At 40.9% G+C, this 19,360-nt stretch overlaps 1 protein-coding gene and 1 non-coding gene across 3 annotated transcripts in view; both read left to right on the forward strand.

The window, feature by feature from the left end:
• Positions 1 to 19,360, forward strand: part of ETV5 (ETS variant transcription factor 5) — a 60,281-nt gene that overhangs the window by 20,862 nt on the left and 20,059 nt on the right. For both annotated transcript variants that reach the window (XM_042956514.1, XM_042956515.1), the window contains exons 6-7: positions 7,026 to 7,155; positions 8,072 to 8,359. In XM_042956514.1, the coding sequence (XP_042812448.1) occupies positions 7,026 to 7,155; positions 8,072 to 8,359 (418 nt within the window). The remainder of the gene's footprint in view (positions 1 to 7,025; positions 7,156 to 8,071; positions 8,360 to 19,360) is intronic.
• LOC122230796 lies at positions 811 to 913 on the forward strand. The gene has a single exon (XR_006207881.1). It is a non-coding gene; the product is annotated as a U6 spliceosomal RNA (small nuclear RNA).

Consider the following 19,360-nt stretch of genomic DNA (forward strand, 5'->3'; position numbering starts at 1 on the left):
GTGTTGGTATTCTGGTCAACTTCCGTCATGAGACACAACTTTCCATGTGAAGTAAGAAGATCGTGGCTGTCGAGTGTGACCAAATAAGGTCCTCCCCCAAGGGCAGGCCTGCACAGCTGATTTGGGAAAGATTAGTCTGCCCCAGATGAAGGTATTGAAACTGAAGAAGGGAGGAGGAAAACCCCAAAGCAAAACCTGAATGACGATTACCAGGGGAAGGTGGGCAAAGCCTGTGTGTGAAGCAGGAGAAACGACTAGTCTTCGCCCCACCCCACCCAGACTGCAGTGTAACTGATTGGCAATTTCTTTAACACTCAGCAACTACCTAAATGTTACATGTATTCACAACAAAGTCAGTGGCAAATTGAAACTTGGGTGATTATGAAACACTAGAGGAAAGGCTTATTAGACGAGGTGGGTTTTGTCTTTCTTAAAAAAAGAAATTCATTTTGAATCAAACTGTCGTTCATCATAACATTCAACAAAAGTGTTTTCCTTTGTTTTGATCGTATGTGCTGTAATAGTGAAGTTCACTGCCAGCACTGGCATGGGGTAGCTCCCTTGGACAGAGTCCACAAGCCTGTACTTGTGGGCAGGAAACAGATTTTGTCAGCAGAGGGAATTATTATTTCTCTTGAATGGGCCAGTTTGTCTATTTTTTTCTATTTTAAAACAATTGGGCTATTTCTTTGGAAGACTGCTTCTCTACCCTCACAGAATAAAGATTTTTTAAAATTTGAGAAATCTTCATAAGTATTAACTCAATGATGCTGTTTAACAGGGCTGCTCTCTTTAAAAACGAGGAATTTGGTCTCACTTCAACACACATACTAAACTTGGAACGATACAGAGAAGATCAGCACAGCCCCTGTGCAAGGATGACACACAAACTCATGAAGCGTTCCATATTTTTCCTAAAATAACACTGTATGTGAACAATCCTGGTATTAAAATTCTAATACTTAATTAAAAAAAAGAAACTGACTTGAAATAATGTAGAGCAATCATAAGAGTACAGTTTGACAAGCTGTACAAGCATTTGGATCAGGACCCAGAAAGCTTCTCAGAATATAAGACCCCTTGTGGCCCCTGAACAGGCACTACCCTCAGAGTAACCTCGATCCTGATTTTAAACACCGTATATTGGTTCCATCTCCTTTTGAATGGTGCCTAAATCTTTTGTGTCTGGCTCTCACTCAACATATTTGTGAGATTCCATGTTGTCCATGTAGTTGTAATTTCTTTATTCTCATTTCTGGGTGGTGCTGAGGTTTAGTTTGGGGTTACATTGAGCCTATAGATAAATTTGGGAAGAATTGATATCTCTATAATATTATGCTTTCCAACCCATGAACATGATATAGTCCTCCATTTATTGAGAATTCTGTGATTTTCTTGGGTTTTGTAGTTTTCAGCTGAGGCATCCTACATGTCTTTTATTAGATGTGTTCCAGGTATTTGATGTTATTTGTTGCTATTATAAATTTACTTTTTAGATTTCATAGGTCTACAGAAATAGTTCTTTTTCATATTAGCCTTGTTGCCAATCATCTTCATAAATTAGCCTATTGATTCTTCTATTTTGTGGATACTTTTATATTTTCTACATACCCAATTAGGCCATCTGTGAATAATGACAGTTATATTTTTCCTTTCTAATCCTTTTGCCTTTTATTTATTTTTCTTGACTTATTGCATTGGCTAGGATCAGGCCAGATTTTTTTTTTTTTTAATTTTTAATGTTTGTTTATGTTTGACAGAGAGAGAGAAAGAATGGGGGAGGGGAAGAGAGAGAGGGAGACACAGAAACCAAAGCAAGCTCCATCCAGGCTCTGAGCTCTCAGCACAGAGCCCGATGTGGGGCAGGAACTCATGAACTCCAAGATCATGACCTGAGCTGAAGTCAGATGCTTAATCGACTGAGCCACTCAGGTGCCCCAGGATCAGGCCTGATTTTTGATCACTGTGTCAGATAGAAAAATCTCCCAAGGAGTTTTCTAATAAGTTAAGTTGATTGATCTGTGAACTATAATATCTAAATTTAAAATGGTGTTATGCTGGTCTACAAAGCAATACATTGTACTTTATGGTGCATATCCACAGATGTGGGCTTAAATCTAATCAGATAGCTGTCCTTGTCTTTCCTACCCCTGACAAGCAGAGGTATAAATCGCATATTTATATGGGATATATAAATATTCCATATATATTTGTGCATGGATCCTTAACAGAGTTCTTGTACTCCAGTAGGAGTACAGATAGTTCAAAGTGTTCTTGCCTCACACGTGGCATTGAGAGGGCATTGTCTAGAGTCAGTTTCAGGAGGGACAAGACATTTGGGGAGAGAAATGGTATCCATGGTAGCAATGTGTTATCTGGCCAGTCAGTGACTGACTGTGGAAGATACCAGGTCTCCAAAGTTCCTGCAGTTGTCTAAATAAGCAGAAGATATTGGCCAACTGGAATATAGAAGGGAGAATGAGATCTTTTAGGTAGAGTGGGAGGCAAGGACTGATAATAAGTAAAGGCTACTGGAGTCAGGAAATGTTGGTTGCCAGTAGGAGTGGGGGAGGGATTCTGGGCATTTTAGTGGCCTAGGGAGAGGGAAGGTGTGAGTCGAGTGGATGCAGGTGTATCAGCTGTATTCTCCAGCTGAAGAATGCAGAGTAAACATGAGGATACAGACCCTGAGAGTTGGCAGAAAGTATTCTTCCACTCTCTTCTCTGGTGTTGTCTTTCTTCTCCATCTCTTTCCCTATTCCTTTTAAGTCCTTTTTGATTTAGTCTTTTTCTCTCAGATTCCCTCTAGGAGGCAATGTGATAGAACACTAAGCAGTGTTTAGGTAGGAATCCTGACCACTTACAGCTACGAGACTGTGACAGATTACTTACCCTTTTGAGTCTGGGTTTTCTCATCTATAAAGAGGGGACACTGGAAGTAACTTTCTCACTGGGTTGGGAAGATCGAATAAAATAATGTATGTAGGAGCAGTTCGGTGCAAAGTAAATCCTAAGGAGTCTATGTGGCTGCCTCTGTCTTGATCTGTCTACCTTGTTCTTTTCCAGAGGTTCGTTCTTATTCATTTTTTCCTTTGTTCTAGAATACTTTCTCTCAACCAGGTGTAATGTGATATTTTTGTTTTTGTTGAAAAAAGGTTTATGTACTCTATTTTTAATGTACAAAGTGGAGGAGTGAAATGTCTCCCATTTCTGTCAGTGCAGTAGATTACTGAAATGACAGAAGCTCTTGCTTCCTCTCTTCTCTAATAGCAGAAGCTCCAAGACCTTGAACAATTACTGTAATTCCTTTGGGTCTCAGTGTCCTTATAAATGTAGGGGCCTGAATGAAGTGAACTGTGAGGCCCTGTGAGGTCTAACTATGCACGCATCTATGAGATGATGCTAAAAGTCAGATTCCTCACAAAATTGTACATGCCATGAAGAAAGGGCCATGTTTGCTGGGCATACCGTCCTGGCCTCAGCATCTCCAGGATGCTTGACCCATAGAATATGCTCAGTGAATGGATGAATGGATGAATGAATGAATGAATGAATGAATGAATAATGAAATATTTACAACAATGAATGGTTCCATACTCACCAGGAATATTTGTCAGGGCACCATTGGCTTTATGGGCCCATCTTCTATAACTCTGAGCTTAAACTCGGGGTTTTTAATTGTAGAAAATGTTTATCAATTTACATACTCAACTTTTTTGGCGTTTCTTTTCCAATTTCCTCAGGAGTTCATGATCTTTTTAAATTCCAGTTCATTACCATGCTTTGTAGTCCTGGGTCTCTGTCATCGTTTAGTAAGTTGCCTGTGCGAAGTTAAATACTCTATTTTTGAAAGCACAGTGTATTAATACACAACATCATTGCACCATCTGTAAGGTGCTGTGCCATTTTATTTCTCAAGGCAGCATCACATATCTCATTTTACAAAGGAGGGAACAGACTGAAAGCAAGGAGCATTGCTTGGGCTTCTAAGTTCCTGCTTTAAATACACCACTATCTCTGACTAATGCATGCCATAATTAGGTTCCTTCACACATCCCCTGGTCCCTGTAGAGAGCTGAGCCTTCTTCCTTACCACTCCAACGGCCCCTAATGATTTTCTTGTCAGGGATCTGAGAAACTTTAAATCTCACTCTGGCCGTGTTCCACATTCTTTTCTCTCTTTCAAATGGTTCATTCCTGGGGAAAAAATATTTATGACTAACACTGCTTTGCCTTGTAGGGGAAATGGAGTCCCAGCCTTCAAGGTTAAGAATTCATTGGAAACATAATCCATTCAGTCACTCAATGTCTTAGTCCATTCAGGCCGCTGTAATGAAACACCACGGACAGGGTAACATCAACAACATAAATTTATTTCTCAAGTTCTGGAGGCAGGAAGTTTGAGATCAGGGTGCCAGCATGGTGGGGTGAAGGCTCTCTTCTCGTTTTGTCCTCACATGGCTCTACCCTCATGACCAAATCATCTCCCCAAAGCTCTCTTCCTAATACCACCACATTGGGGATTAGGATTTCAACATAGGAACTTGGGGCGGGGGGGAACACAAACATTCAGACCAGAGCACTCATCAAATATTTCTTGAACTCCGCCTTTGTGTAGAGAACATAAGAGTTCAGGTAGAAGACAATTTGAGGGTAGTAAAAAGTATCATATATTTTGCAGGCAAAATGATATGATACACACTGGATTTGAAGAAATCAAGACATTAGACCTAGCTGGCAATTTAGATTCTCTTTTAAAATGGGTATATATGGTTTCTGAAGCCATTATAAAATTTTTCTTTCTGGACAACTCTGGTTTATCCTCTGGTGTTAGTCTTGTCAGCAGAACTGGTAACTTTTTAAATAACATTGTGAAAATGTCAAGACATTTCCAAAAGCTTAAATAGGAAAATTGAGTGATACCATAATTGCTTACTTTCTAAACGTAGGTAAAATAGTGATTATAAATGATTTTCTTTAGATAAAGAAAAGTAGACTTTTCAAGGACATGTAACTTTTGTTTACACTGGGGTATCAACACCTTTCTTTATTACTTTTCCAAAACTTTATGAGAGGAAAGGTGACGAATGACAAAGGGACAGTGCTGAGAACCACCGGAATACGCACTGCATTAGAGAAGTGCTTTGTTGTTTTTTTTAACATAGTCTTTTCTCTTTTTTTTAATGTTTATTTATTTTGAGAGAGAGAGTGTGCAGGTGGGAGGGCCAATGAGAAAGCGAGAGAGAGAATCCCAAGCAGGCTCCGTGCTGTCAGTGTGGAGCTTAACACAGGGCTCAAACTCATGAACCAGATCATAACCTAAGCTGAAATCAAGAGACACTTAACCGACTGAGCCACCCAGGCGCCCGGAAGAAGTGCTTTCTATGTCAAGTTGTCTGACTCTCCCTTTTCATTTACTAACAACATTCTGCCAACAATAAGCTTAGTCATTTTCTGTCTAAAATGTCCAAAAACATTTGATAACAATTGAGGGGTAGCTGCCATGATGTCACCATCAAAAAGTCATGAGACTCTTACGACTTCTAAATATAATCTTACGGTTCCGAGCTTATTTCATGTATTTAGGAAAAGCAGTTGGCATTATGTAGGAAAGGAAAGATAAAAACCTATCCTTTCCAGTCAGTCATTGGCAGGACTTTGCTTTATAAATGTATCATCTGTGATAGTCACCTGTCTCATTTGCTTACTTCTGAGACCCAAATTTGGGGTTGGAGAAGGCACCTGAGAAATCAGTTGGCCAGAAGATTGTTCAGTCTTAGCAGAAGAAAACAGATGATCACTACGCTCATTCTGCCTAATATAATCACTAAGAATTAACCAAACACCTGAAAGTATATTAGGAGTAAGCACTGAGTCATACAGAAATTTAAGTGGGTCACCAGGGCACTGACTGTGGTTAGCTATCTAATGAGACCTTTGATACACTGGAGAGTAGCCGGCACAAAACTTAACTCCTCCCCCACCCTTCAAGATAGCTGGACAGAGAACAGCAATTCTAACTCCTCGGTAGAAGAAGGCATCCCCCATGGTGTAGCGTCTTTTAGAGTTTGTCCTTCTACCTTGGGTAAAATGCCCTCTGTAAAATGACTTCGCTCCTAGATAAGACAGAAAGGGAAAACCTGGTTTTATTTTGTTTCATTTTGCTACCATGTAAGTCATCTTGATTTTAAAAAATTTGTCCTCTCAGAATCACATATGGAACATGCCCTTGACTTCCAAACATTACGCAAGAGCTCTGTGTATTATTTCATCAGTTTTGGAAAAGTAATTGGCACTTATCTCAAAGGATTGGTTATGAAACCTGCCCTTCCTGGTTGGTCGGTAGGAAAGGCACAGAGCAGACATGAGCACAAAGCATGAAGGTTTCCAGGACTTGTCCTTATGCAGTTAGCCTTTCCTAGATCATGGTTTAGTCCATTGTTGTCTTCCTTTGCTTTTAAATTTTTTGAAATGCCCTTAAAGTTGAGTATTTCTTACTCAGAGCTGATATTTAAAGCTGCTCTAGGAAGGACTTTTAAAAAGTCATATATTTAATTTATATGCCTCTGAGTAAGAAATGTGTTTGCCAGGGCAGTCTCAAGCCTCTGATAAGCTAATGTGGAATGTCCACCGATGTATTTTTGGCTCTTTTGCCCTTTTTGGAAACAAAATTCTTCCTGTCTGCAACTCTTGGTATTCTCTCACACCTGCATTTTTCTTGACGAACCATCACCTGCAGGAATTTTTAAGGATTTCAAAGCCTCTGGGAAGCAGACCTAACACCAAAGAAATTGGGGGGAAAGACATGGCTATTCAAAATGATGTTGAATTGTGACTTTACAGAACTTCTTATTGGTTTTAGATGGAAGGCTCTGTGTTTAAGTGTTTGGCTTTCTCTGGCATGAGACTTGACCTGACTCCCAAGAACAATCAGCTAGTTCCAGGGTTTGCAGAAGGAAGCATTGTGCTCCCTGTTAATCGGCTGTCCTCTCTCCGTTCCCCCCTCGTCCCTCTTCTGATTGCAGTGGTGCTTCATGCCCCACCTCCAACCAAGATCAAACGGGAGCTGCACAGCCCCTCCTGTGAGCTGTCGTCCTGTAGCCATGAGCAGGCTCTCGGTGCTAACTATGGAGAAAAGTGCCTCTACAGCTATTGGTAAGTGGAGCCAGAGCGAGGCTGGCCAGAAAGGAGCCGTCGGGCCGACTGTTTCAAGTACTATTCAGCAGACACTCAGCGTAGCGTTCCTGGTCTTTCATGGCAACGTAATCCCGTAGTGTAGGCCAGTCCAAATGGGGCCTTTGTGCTGCACATAAAAAGCAAAACTGCTAAACTGGCTCCATGGGGGAACTGAGTTCATGGCGTACTGAGCCCTCCTAAGGGAAAGAACCTTGAATACTGGGATATTTGATCTGTGGCTTCTAGGGAGGGAATATATACTTCTTCATGTCTATCATATGTTAATGTGAACTTTAAGCACCAAAGAAGTAATCTTCAAATCAGAATATATGAAAAAGTCCCAAGGCTTGTGCCCTTTACTTAGGAATATCCAGGCCCCAGGAATGAGGCTTTAATTTTAAATCATTCTTTGCTCTAGAAGATAAACATAGATCTGCCTGAAAGGGGGAGAAGAGTCGTTAATTCAAGTGATGTTACAGCAGAAATTTATCTGCAACAGAGATTCTGACTAGTTCCTGGGAACCCTGGAATACTTGGGAAAGTGGGCCAGAAACCTCCCAGAGCGTAAACTCTCCCCTCTCCCACCCATCCATCCCTACACACGCATACATGGAGAATTCTGTTAGAAGGGGGAAAAAGGAAACCGGAAACAGAGGCTAAAATTATCTTTGAGAAGAATCACTAGAAGTGTTAAACAAGTCCCTGTGACGCAGTGTGTTTGTCACTTTTCAGAGGTACAAATATTCCCTCGGGGCTGCCAGCAATTTAACTATGTTAATGCTGTCATTTCCTGGCAACATGGACTGCAACCTAGCCTAGCTGTTCTGCTGGATCTGGTGACCATGCTAATGGCTTCATTGCAGCTTAACGGTTCCTTCTCTTTTTCTGTTTACAGTGCCTATGATAGGAAGCCTCCCTCTGGGTTCAAGCCATTAACCCCTCCCACCACACCCCTGTCACCCACCCATCAGAACTCCCTATTTCCCCCACCTCAGGCAACTCTGCCCACCTCTGCACATGCCCCTGCAGCTGGCCCGGTACAAGGTGTGGGCCCCGCCCCCGCCCCTCATTCGCTTCCTGAACCTGGACCACAGCAGCAAACCTTTGCGGTCCCCCGGCCACCCCATCAGCCCCTGCAGATGCCAAAGATGATGCCTGAAAACCAGTATCCGTCGGAACAGAGGTGGGTACTGATCTGAGCTTCTTTCACCGCCTCCATCGCCTCCCCTTTGCCCTGTGGGGAGAGAGGAAGCAGATAGTCCTATTTACCAGGTCCCTATAAAGATCTCAGTGCATCGAAGCCCCTTGTGAGGTAAGATGAATGATGATATGAATATGACCTGTTCTTGAGGCACTCCGAATGATTTATGAAGTAGATAAGGGAGAGATCATTAGTACTATCCCCCTATTATGCAGGTAGAAACAGAGTGGCTTGACCAGGATACACAACCTGCTGACCCTCCCTGAGGGCAAGTCTCCTGGCTCCTCATTGGATCCTGCCTACTAGAATTGAGCCTTGGTTTATGCTACCCATAAATACTTTATTAACATTTTACTTGTGTATTACAGAAGGTTGCTGAATTATAAAAGGTATTATCACTCATCTGATTTTAACACATTTTAACAGGGAATTAGCTAAAGACCTTATCTGTAATTACCTACTTTTGAGATAGAAATCTCCTGGTTTCATTCCAGGTAGGTAGTTCTACATTCCTAATAAGAAAATTGAGGCATCAGAGTCATTCATTTGTCGAACAAACTCCAGTAGGAAGGTAACCTACCTGCAAACATCAAACTTAATGTTTTAGGTCCCAGCCTTGTAAGTCCTTTATTGGGGTATTTTAGAATTTTGTGGATGCGTGCGGCCCTCCTTTACATAGGGTGTTCCGGGACCTGTCTTTTTCTTTCAAGTCTCTCTGGGATGTATATAGGTGAAGAGTCGTCAGTGAGGATGTTACCAGGGGTTGCAAGGTGGTGACCATTGCCTTTCCTTTCTGTCTTTCTTGTTCTGCCTCGTGTGGGTGTGGAGGTGAGGGGCAGGAGAGGGAGGAGGGAAGAGTATACCTTCCCCAGGCCTGGTCCAACCCAAATGCCTCCCAAAATTTGTTTGAGGGTCACTTTATTTCTAGATGAAATACAGAAAAAAAGCAAGCGTTCTTGTTTGGTTCTGATCCCCTTCCCCGCCCCTGCTGTGAAAGTCACCCTAAAGAACTACATAATTTGCCTGGTTAGTCTTTAGTCCCCTCGTGAGGCCAAGAGCCGTGAACGCTGATGATACATAGGGCCCCAGGGGGCGAGCGCTGACTGGGGGACTGGCTCAGCAGAGGGCCCTGGTTTCAGTAGAGAGCCCATCTGAAGGAGACAGCCACCACGAAGTGTTGCCAGTTTATTACCTTGTTAACAGCCTTGCACTTCTTCAGGAGAATTTGGAAATGTGGATTTTTGTGTAAAAACCCCAGGTTGTGTGGTATTTCTTTTTAGGTTGGCAACTAACTCAAATTAAAAACAACAGCAACTCTCTGCAGACTAAACAAAACCTCCCTGTGGGCAGAATCACTCTGCAGGCCTGCCAGTTGGTAAACTCAGGCCTGGACACCATTTTTATTTCAATAGTTTTTTTTTGGTGTTGTGTTTTTAAACAGTATCTTCCTGGTGTGTCTGCAGGGATTATTAAGTAAGGAGGAGGGATGAGGTGGAGCATTAGATTTGGTATTTGAAATACTTAAACAAACGTTCTACCACGTGTAAGGGGAAATTATTTCATGTTAAATCTCTTTGATTCATAGTCCCCCCTCAATCCCTGTTTCTTATCCAGGGGGCTTGTGTAAAGACAATGTTTGTCCTCCCACAGCCCCGGCAGACAGGTTTGTCACCAGGCTACCCGGCCCCCTCCCAAAAGGGGGAGGTTTGATCCCTGAGATGTAGGAGTGTCTTCCCTCAAGGGTCCAAAGAGACAGAGGCAGGGACCAGAAACCAGGTGTTTCTTTTTAGGGGGGATTCCTCCCTGAACTTTGCCTGTCCGTCTTGGATTTACCTCCCCTACACGCTGCCATTGGGAATATGGGTCTAGAATAAAAGACCTTGCACACACTGGGCGGGTACAGAGATCCTTGAGAGAACTGGGGTGAAGGGCAAAGTCCTAAATCGATGAAGTAAAAGCACCACTGAGGCAGTTAGTCTTCTACCCCAGGGCACTGTAGTTGCAAAGTTGCAAGGGTACAGGAGTTCCCGTGGAATTACTCAAGATGCAAATTCCTTACTCCACCCTTGATTTTGAGTTTGGTGTGTCTGGGGCATAGCCTGGATACTTCACTGTCCCACTTGGAGAAATCACTATCCGGCTGTCTCTTCTGCCCCCATCCTTACTCCACCCCACCTTTTCCTTAAGCATCAAGTACCCAGTACTCTGAATTTTGTTCTCTTGCCCTTGTCTGTTATTAACGGGGGTGTCCACGTGATATTTGTGTGATGCAAAATACATCAGAAACGTGGCAAATGATTTTGCTTGTAGGTAGTGGAGAGCACACAGAAAATGAGGCAAACTAAAATCTCTGGTCTGATTTTGTAAAAGTAACAATAATTGCGTGTGTGTGAGAACAAGCTTAATAATCCCACCTCTAATAATTGTTACGCCTGCCTGAAATGGGGTAGATTACGTTTTTTTGTAGTTTGCTCTTTGCTAGCTTTTTATTTAAGCAATATTACTTCAAAAGTAACCCCCTAACAAAAATATATGGCATTTTGCAGGATAGAAGGAACTACAGTCTTATTTGAGCTTTTTATTAACAGTCCTGTAACAGAGCAGAGTGAAATACACTATTTCATAGATAAGAATATTAGGCCTCAGAGCAGCTAAGGGACTTCCTAATGGTCACATAGCCAAATACAAGGGCCTACATTTAGAAACCAAAACATTAATTCATAATTGCACCATTTGTTTTGGTTATGATGGCTGGGCGGGGGGGGGGGGGGGGGGGAGCGTTGCTAACTGCCAGAACTTTATCCATGTCTTAAATTACAAAATCCTACTAAATTCCTACTTCACTTATCTAAACTCATGTTGTGACAGGTATCTTTTTTGTTTTGCTCACAGTATGCCTTATCTCTGCAGTTGAATAAACTTTTTGAGGTTTAAAAACCATGCTTTAGACCCTTCTTGGCCTGGTATCTTACTTGTCCTCAGTGTATGTTTATTGATAGTGATAGCAGTTTGCTAGGATTATACTTTAAACAACATAATCTAGGCAAAGGTATATTCTTAATTTTCTGAATGATCTTAGTATATAATTCTTCACAACTCATAAGTTATTTTTAGAAGATAAATACTGTGTTTGGAAGCCATGATTTATATTTGTGATTTCCTCCCCCACAAGGAGGGGAAAAAAAAAAAACAAACCATGTAATTTGGCATGTTGAAACATGTTCCATTTATCCTTAAAGACCAGCCGCTCCTTAAAGAGTGGGTGTGTTTTTCGTTCAGCCATCCTGATCTCAAAAGTTTTTTCATCATACTGTTTATGATGTTTACATGGGCTAGGTGGAAGAATTTAGAAAACGTTCCTACCTTATATACCCATTGTACTGGTCAGGTATGATTTTGTCCTTCGTTATATACCATTTCTCATTACAACTCAAGGTGAAGGAGTCCCCACAATTCCATTGAAAGGGCTCCACTAGGAAATTTATCGTCGAAGAATTTTGGGATACCCTGCTCTCTCACCCAGCATCAAGAAGCACAACATTTAAGAGAGTACTGCTAGTGGAAGAATCTCCTACTTCTTGATGTTCCCCAGAGGCATCAGCGTTGTAATAGGCTATCCTGCTGAAATTGATAGAGTGCTCCCAAGTCCTCAAGAAAGGGTCAGTTAGGCACAGCATCTTCTAGAAGAGCAAATCGCCTAACCCGTTTGAGAAAGTTCTCTCCCTCAGTGGTTCTGATCAAGGTTTCAAAGCTTAAAGGAATGAGCTGAAGTTTTCTGGAATTGTGATTCGATAGATAGCTACTCATTCCCTGAAGATGCTATGTTTAATATACTCAAGTCTTTCTGCTGTTTGTACTTCCTCTCTTAAAGTCCATCCCCAATAAATTGCCATTCATTTTTGTCCTTTAGATTTTGTAGTTTTTAGAGAGGGAGGAACTTGACTGTGAGTCATATTTGTAGCCTGGCCTGGAATGAAGTGAATGTGTCTGACGCATCTCCTCTCCACACACGGCTGTTAATAGCATGTTATGTATGGCAGCACACATTCACTTTGGGATCCGAAACTGAGTCTCTGAGATGCTTAATGGAACCTTCTTTGACAGGCTGAATAATGTACTTCTGATGGTTACAGTGTGGGGTGTTTGTAGTTCTGAATCTTAAGAGGGCTTGTTTGTGGCATTTCACCGTGTTTACTAGAGGTTTTGTTGTTGTTGTTGTTGTTGTTACCTTTTGTCAAGCTAAAGGAAATTTCCTTGTATTCTTTGTTTACTCAGAGTTTTTAATATGAATGGATATTGAATTTGATCATTTTTTCTGCCTCTGTTGACCTGATCAAATGAATTTTCTCCTTCCATTTCTTAATGTGGTGAGTTACATTGGTTTATATGCAACCAGCATTGTATTCGTGTGATAAACCCAACTTACTGGTTATGGGTTACCTTTTTTAACATCACTGGACTTTGTATTCCAGTATGGTATTTAGGATTTCTTAAAAATTTTTTAATGTTTTATCTATTTTTGATAGAGACAGAGTGTAAGTCGGAGAGGGACAGAGAGTAAGGGAGACACAGAATCCAAGGCAGGTTCCAGGCTCCTGCCAGCACAGAGCCTGACACGAGGCTTAACCTCGCGAACGGCGAGATCATGACCTGAGCTGAAGTCAGACGCTCAACTGACTGAGCTAGGTGCCCCTGTATTTAGGACTTGTGCATCGCTGTCTATGATTGAGGATAATGTATAATTTTCCTTTCTTGTATTATCCTTGTTGAGTTTTAACATTAAAGTAATTTTCATCAGATAAATAGAGGGTGTCCTCCTTTTAATGTATACTAGAATAGCGCATGTGAAATTGGAATTTCTTATTCCTTGAATTTTTGGAAGAATTTACCAGTAAACCATTTGGGCCTGGTATTTTCTTTGTGGGAAGATTTTTAATTACTGGTTAAGCGTCTTCACTTTTCTAGTCCTGCTCTGAATTTCTATTTAGTTGAGTGAATTTAATAAATTACTTTTTCTGGGAAATTTTCCATTTGGTGTGAGTTTTAAAATTAATTGCCGTGAAATCTCTAGTTAGTCCTTGGCAGACAATATCATTTGTCTTTTCAACAAATCAGCTTCAGTTTTGCTCATCCTCTCTATTAGATGTTTTCTATTTCATTGATTTCTCTTGGCTCTTATGAAAATAATTTTATTATTTCTACTTTCTTTCAGTTTACTGTTTTTCTTTTCCTAACTGCTTTGGTTGGATGATTCACTCGTTAATTTTTTAGCTTTTTGTCTTTATAGTATAAACACATAACCAAATAAAACTTCTCCTAAGGCTGGGGTGACCATACATTCAGTTTTTCCCAGGTCAATATGGTTTATGCCTTATCTGGAAGTCACTACTCATACCTTTCCTTTTTACTCCCTGAAATGTCCTGATTTGGATAACCAGTTATTTGATTTCCCTACCCAAGTCCTGCTTCAGCTGCATACCACAAGTCCTGACTTAAATTAATTCTGATTTGATTTAAAAGCTCAGTTCTAAGTGTTTTCTATTTCAATAGAAATATTCTCTCTCAATCCTATTGTTCTCTCAATCCTGTAGTTCTTTAAAAATATATTTCTTAATTTCCAAACATGGGAGTTTTCTAGCTGTCTGGACTATATGATTTTTGTTTAAATACCATCAAGGGAGTATTTAAAAGCAGTTATAGAAACAGTATGGGCTCCGGAGTTAGGCCTGGGATTGAGTCCCGGGAGCTCTGCTGTCTCCTATCCGTATGACCTCAGGCAGGCACTTAAATTGTCTAAGCTTGGGTTTCTTCATGTGAAAATGGAAGAAGAGTAGATAACTTCCCACATAGAAACATTGGGTGGGTTAAATGAAATCATACTGGCACAGAGAAGGTACTCAATAAATGCTAGCTTCTATGACACTTTTACTTCTTAAAGATTGCTTTTATAATCCATAAAGAAAGCTATTAAAGGAATCTTCCTAAAATGATACAGATACCACAACTTAGGAACTTCTGATGCTTCATCAGTCGATGCTAGGTTTTTAACGGGTGAAACTCCCTTTATCTATAATCTTTTCATCGTCAGACTTATTAGTGTTGTACATATAAAACTAATACTTTCGGCAGCTGATACTCTGGGGACATCTTGTATTTCCATCACCTTCCTTCTTGCATGTTTGATGTTGGGAAACCAGACAAACATCCAGGCCTTTAAAGGACATATTTTGTTCCTCCTCTATCAATGTTTTATCACAGTTTAGATGGTCCAGTTTGCATGTACACAGTGCTGACAGACCTCACAGAGCCCTGAGAGCTTTTGCAGAGTTCTGTGCTGTGCTTTTAGGGAGTGTTTGAGTTTTGTTTTGCAACAGTGTCTGGCTCTTGGTTTATGGCAGGAAAATAAACATTAGTGTGAAATAAATGTGAATGAAAATCAGCACTTTCATTGTGAGAAAGGAGAATGGATTTTGGGTAGGCAGCTAGTGGACTCTGTTATGTGCATGTGATAGTTTTCTCCCAGTTCCTTAAGATCTCCCCTTACATTTGTATAGCTTCTGAATTTAGTTTATTGGGGGTTGGGGGATGAGATGGGGCAGTTGATGGTGGTGTTTGAAGGTAGTGTATATTGAGAACTTAACAGTGTGCCAGGGGTGGTTTCATGCATTGGTTTATGTAATCTTTACAACAGACCTTTGGAGAGGTATCCGGGTTGTCCTTACTTTATTGACAAGGAAAATGAGGCTCAGAGCAGTTATATAACTCACCCAAGGTCACACAGCCAATAAGTGGTAAAGATTGGATTTCAGCCCAGGATCTTCTGCCTTCACAGCCACAGCCTCTTACCCAGCTATGCTGCTTTCCTGTTGTATCTTCTCTTAGCCTAAATGGAAACGTTAAGTACATGGTATTGGTTTCTTGGCCGATTTTATGTATCCTCTCCCAGCTGGCCTCTGAACCATGGCTACTTTACCTGGCACCCATAGCCACTGTGTAGCCTTCATCAGATCCACACTTTTCTCCTTTCTTCCTCTAAGCATTGTGTTTACTCTGTGTGTTGGCAGCAGAAACCGAAAAGGAAATGCAGAAAAAGCATCTAACGGTTTTCATAACGTAAACCAAATGTTGGTAGCGTGGGTGAGCTCTTGGGAGGAAAGGCGCTATATAAATCTGACAAATAAATAAATAACTGTTTCTTTAAATAAACTGGCACTGAAAAAGCCTTAATCCGTAACCTATTGAATTTAAGCTCACCCAATAGTCAGAAATCTCCTTTTGCTCACCAATTGTGAGTTCACCACAGCCTGGGGAGTTCTCTTGGGATGACGGGTTGGGGGAGGAAGGGGGGAGAGGGGGGTGAGCAGGAGAAGGGGTTTGTTAGGAACCAAGCTGCCTCTCCATTGAAAATGATTGCCTGCCTCAGTAAACAAGAGGCATCTTTGTCATTGCTGTATTATATATACAACACATTCTTAGATACTTCAAAAGGATTGCGGAAAGGGGAAGGGGTTCAAATGAAGGGCAGTGAGTAAAGGTCACGGAATGTATTTTAAGGACAAGAACGGAATTACTTTACTCATCTCTGCAAATAAAAGCCATTATCAACAGCAAGCTCTGAGAGAATCTTTCTCCAAGTATGTTGGTTCTGTGACCTACCCTTAAGATCCCCTTTGCCACTGCCACTCCCTCAAAACAAACCCGGCCTGAACCATCCCAATTATAGACTCTGTTCTGCAGATCCCGGGCCCTTAAGCACCGTGCACCATTCAAGTGCGGCTTGGGGGAGGGACGGGCTGCTGGCTGGTGCCCATATGGAAGTACCTTTTCCTGAAGGGACCACACCAGGCCAACTCTAAAGTTTCATTCTGGAAGCTGAGAAGATAGGCGCCGAGAGGAAGGGAAGGGCTTGGGCCTGCCAGCAGAGGCTCTAGTTACAGAACTGAGCGGTTCTGTGCCCTCTCGGCGCCATCAAAGGAAGTGACTTGTGGAGGTCACCTTTGAAGGTGCGAAGATGGTGGCAGAGAGGAGAGAATGTGGAAGACGTGCCCCTGTTACTGTTCCTTCCTGCTAGCAGTAGGTTTGGTACCTGATAAAAATAAGGCCTTGAGTATCTTCATCTTTCTCTTCTGCCCACTTCTTCAGAATTTGCTTCAGAAATTTCAGGTTTGCAGTGTGCTGCTGGGGCCTGTGTTCTAAATGTCAAGCCTAAACCCGGGTTTCAAATTTGCACTTCTTCAAAGACCATGGAAGGTTTCCTTAAATAACAGCAACCTTGAAAATCCACATTCCTGATGAAGTTGCACCGCAATGCAGTCGGCGCCCCGGTGAAAGGCTCTCAGCCCGCCGAAGCTTCCGTAGTTTGTAAAGCTTGCTTCATATATTGGCCAGACAAATCCTGATGCCTTTGGTGTCTGGGGTGAAAGGATAGGTATTTGTAAAATTGTTTGGTGGTCTTCATGTTGTGACATGATCTTCCGGTGCTGCTTTTGGTAAGGTAGTAAGGAGTCACACAGAGTGAGTGCCATGCTAAACCCCGATCTAAACGATGTTTTATATGCATCCTGATCTCTTCAGTTAAGGATTTCAAATCTTGATGTTCTACAAATCTATTGGCCACCTGTTGCCACAGATTGATTCAAATCAAGTTTAAATCATCTCAGGAAAACTATTAATAGGGTTCAAGCTAAATTTGGAGGGAGGCCTTAATATGACAGGATTCTATTGTTAGAAATTGGGGGAAATTAGTGCTCAGTTTTTTATTTTTCCCTGAACCTTGGCTCCTGCTTTCTACCTGAGGGCATATATTCAGAAATGCTTTTCCTTAAACACGTGGATGAGTGCCTTATACATATTTCATGGACTGACATCTCTCTTCGAGGGTTACACTCTCTGACTTCTACACCGGCACCGCTGAAGTCTACACCAGTGTGTCAGTGCGTATGGCTGTGGCAGAAACCAGGCTCTGTAGACATGATTTTATTTCATCGTTCCAGCAGCATTTTGGTGGCTAATACACCCCCATGTTACAGAGGAGGAAACTGAAGCCAAGAAAATCTGCCCTCTGTCACTTTCCTTTTTACTGCACTGCCTTTCCAACAAAGAAAGGCCAGTTGGCACAGTTTCAGATTTTTCTGACAGCTAAAGGGTATTTTCTTAATAATTTTTCTAATTTTTGAATGTTTGTTTATTTTTGAGAGAGAGAGAGAGCACAAGCGAGGCAGGGGCAGAGAGAGAGGGAGACACAGAATCTGAGGCAGGCTCTGCACTGTGAGCACAGAGCCAGACGCAGGGCTCCGACCCACAAACCGTGAGGTCATGACCTGGACCAAAGTCAGACGCTTAACCGACCTGAGCCACCCAGGCGTCCCTCCGACAGCTAAAGGATGTTATGATATTCAGTTAAGAATAAAAGCGTTTTATGGTTCTGTCTTATTATAAAATAATCATATTTATTAAATTGTAGATGAACAAAAAAAAATCACCTAAAATAATAATCAACCAAAGATAAGCAGTATTCACACATTTAGGTGCAGCTCTTCCCAGGATTTTGTATGACACCACAAATGCTTTTTTTTTCATAAGTACTTTTTATATTTGCAAAAACTTGATGTTCTTCGTACTTTTTCACAATATATCAAAAATACCTTTCCAGGTTCTTACATATTTGTATATTACATCATATTTGTTGCTTTCAACTGAGTAGCCGTATCATAATGTACTGAGCCACATTGGTGCCCATCCTTGTAGCTACAGCGCTTTTTATGTGCCAGGCACAGATTTATTAGCTGCCTGTTCATCCTCCAAGTAACCAGGACAAACTTGTTCTCTCTTAGTACTTTTTCAATTACTAATGAACTTGAACCTTTTGTTTGTTTATGATCATTAGTGTCTCTTCTTTACTGATTTTCCTATTTGTATTCTTAACCCATTTTTTTCTACCAGGATATTCATAATTTTTTTTTAATGTTCATTTATATTTGAGATAGAAAGAGACAGAGCGTGAGCGGGGAAGGGGCAGAAACAGAGAGGGAGACACAGAATCTGAAGCAGGCTCCAGACTCTGAGCTGTCAGCACAGAGCCCGACACAGGGCTCGGGCTCAAACTCATCAACCACGAGATCATGACCTGGGCTGAAGCCAGACACTCAGCCGACTGAGCCACCCAGGCGCCATAGGATATTCATTCTTTACTGATTTTTAAAGGCTGCTTCTGTCAACAAATTTAACAGTGCTGTATCTGTTAGAGACTTTTCCCCAGCTTGTTTTAGTTTTGGTTTTGTTTATTTTTTCTGATATTTTCTGACTGTTACAGATGTTTTCTTCAGTTTGTTTTCTTTTTATTTTGTTTCTGGTGTTTTTTGAACTATAGAGATTTATACAATGAGGAATATCCATATTTATCTTGATGATTTCTGCTGTTGGTATGATGTGTAGAAAGGTTTTCCCTCACTCCAAGATCATATATTTTCATATATATATTTACTCTACCACTAAGGTTTCACATTGAAATCTTGAATCCATATGAAATTGGTTTTGACATATGGTATAAAACAGGATCTAACTTTTCCACCATTAATTTGAAATGCTAAAACTTTAGCAAGTACTAGATTTTAGAATACACTCGACATTTTATAACTTCACATTCAGTTCCTTTGATATGCCTATCTTTCATTCCTTGTATTACTGTTTTAATTATTGCAATTTTACAAAAGTTGTGAATATCTAATAGAAATAGAAAATCATTATTTCTTTTCAACAATTATTGAATATTTTAAATAAAGTTTAGAATCGTTTTGTCAGGTTGATTTTGGGAAGGCATTGCTTTAACAGAATAATTTTCAGGGAACCAATAGGTTCAAAATCCTAAATATTTCCTCTTTAATTAAATTTTCTTTCTTTTCCTCCAAAAATAGTTTTAAGGGTTTTTTTTAAAGGTTTTTATTATTTATTTTTGAGAGAGAGAGAGAGAGAGAACATGCAAGC

This window comes from Panthera tigris, chromosome C2 (assembly GCF_018350195.1).
Source record: "Panthera tigris isolate Pti1 chromosome C2, P.tigris_Pti1_mat1.1, whole genome shotgun sequence".
NCBI lineage: Eukaryota > Metazoa > Chordata > Mammalia > Carnivora > Felidae > Panthera > Panthera tigris.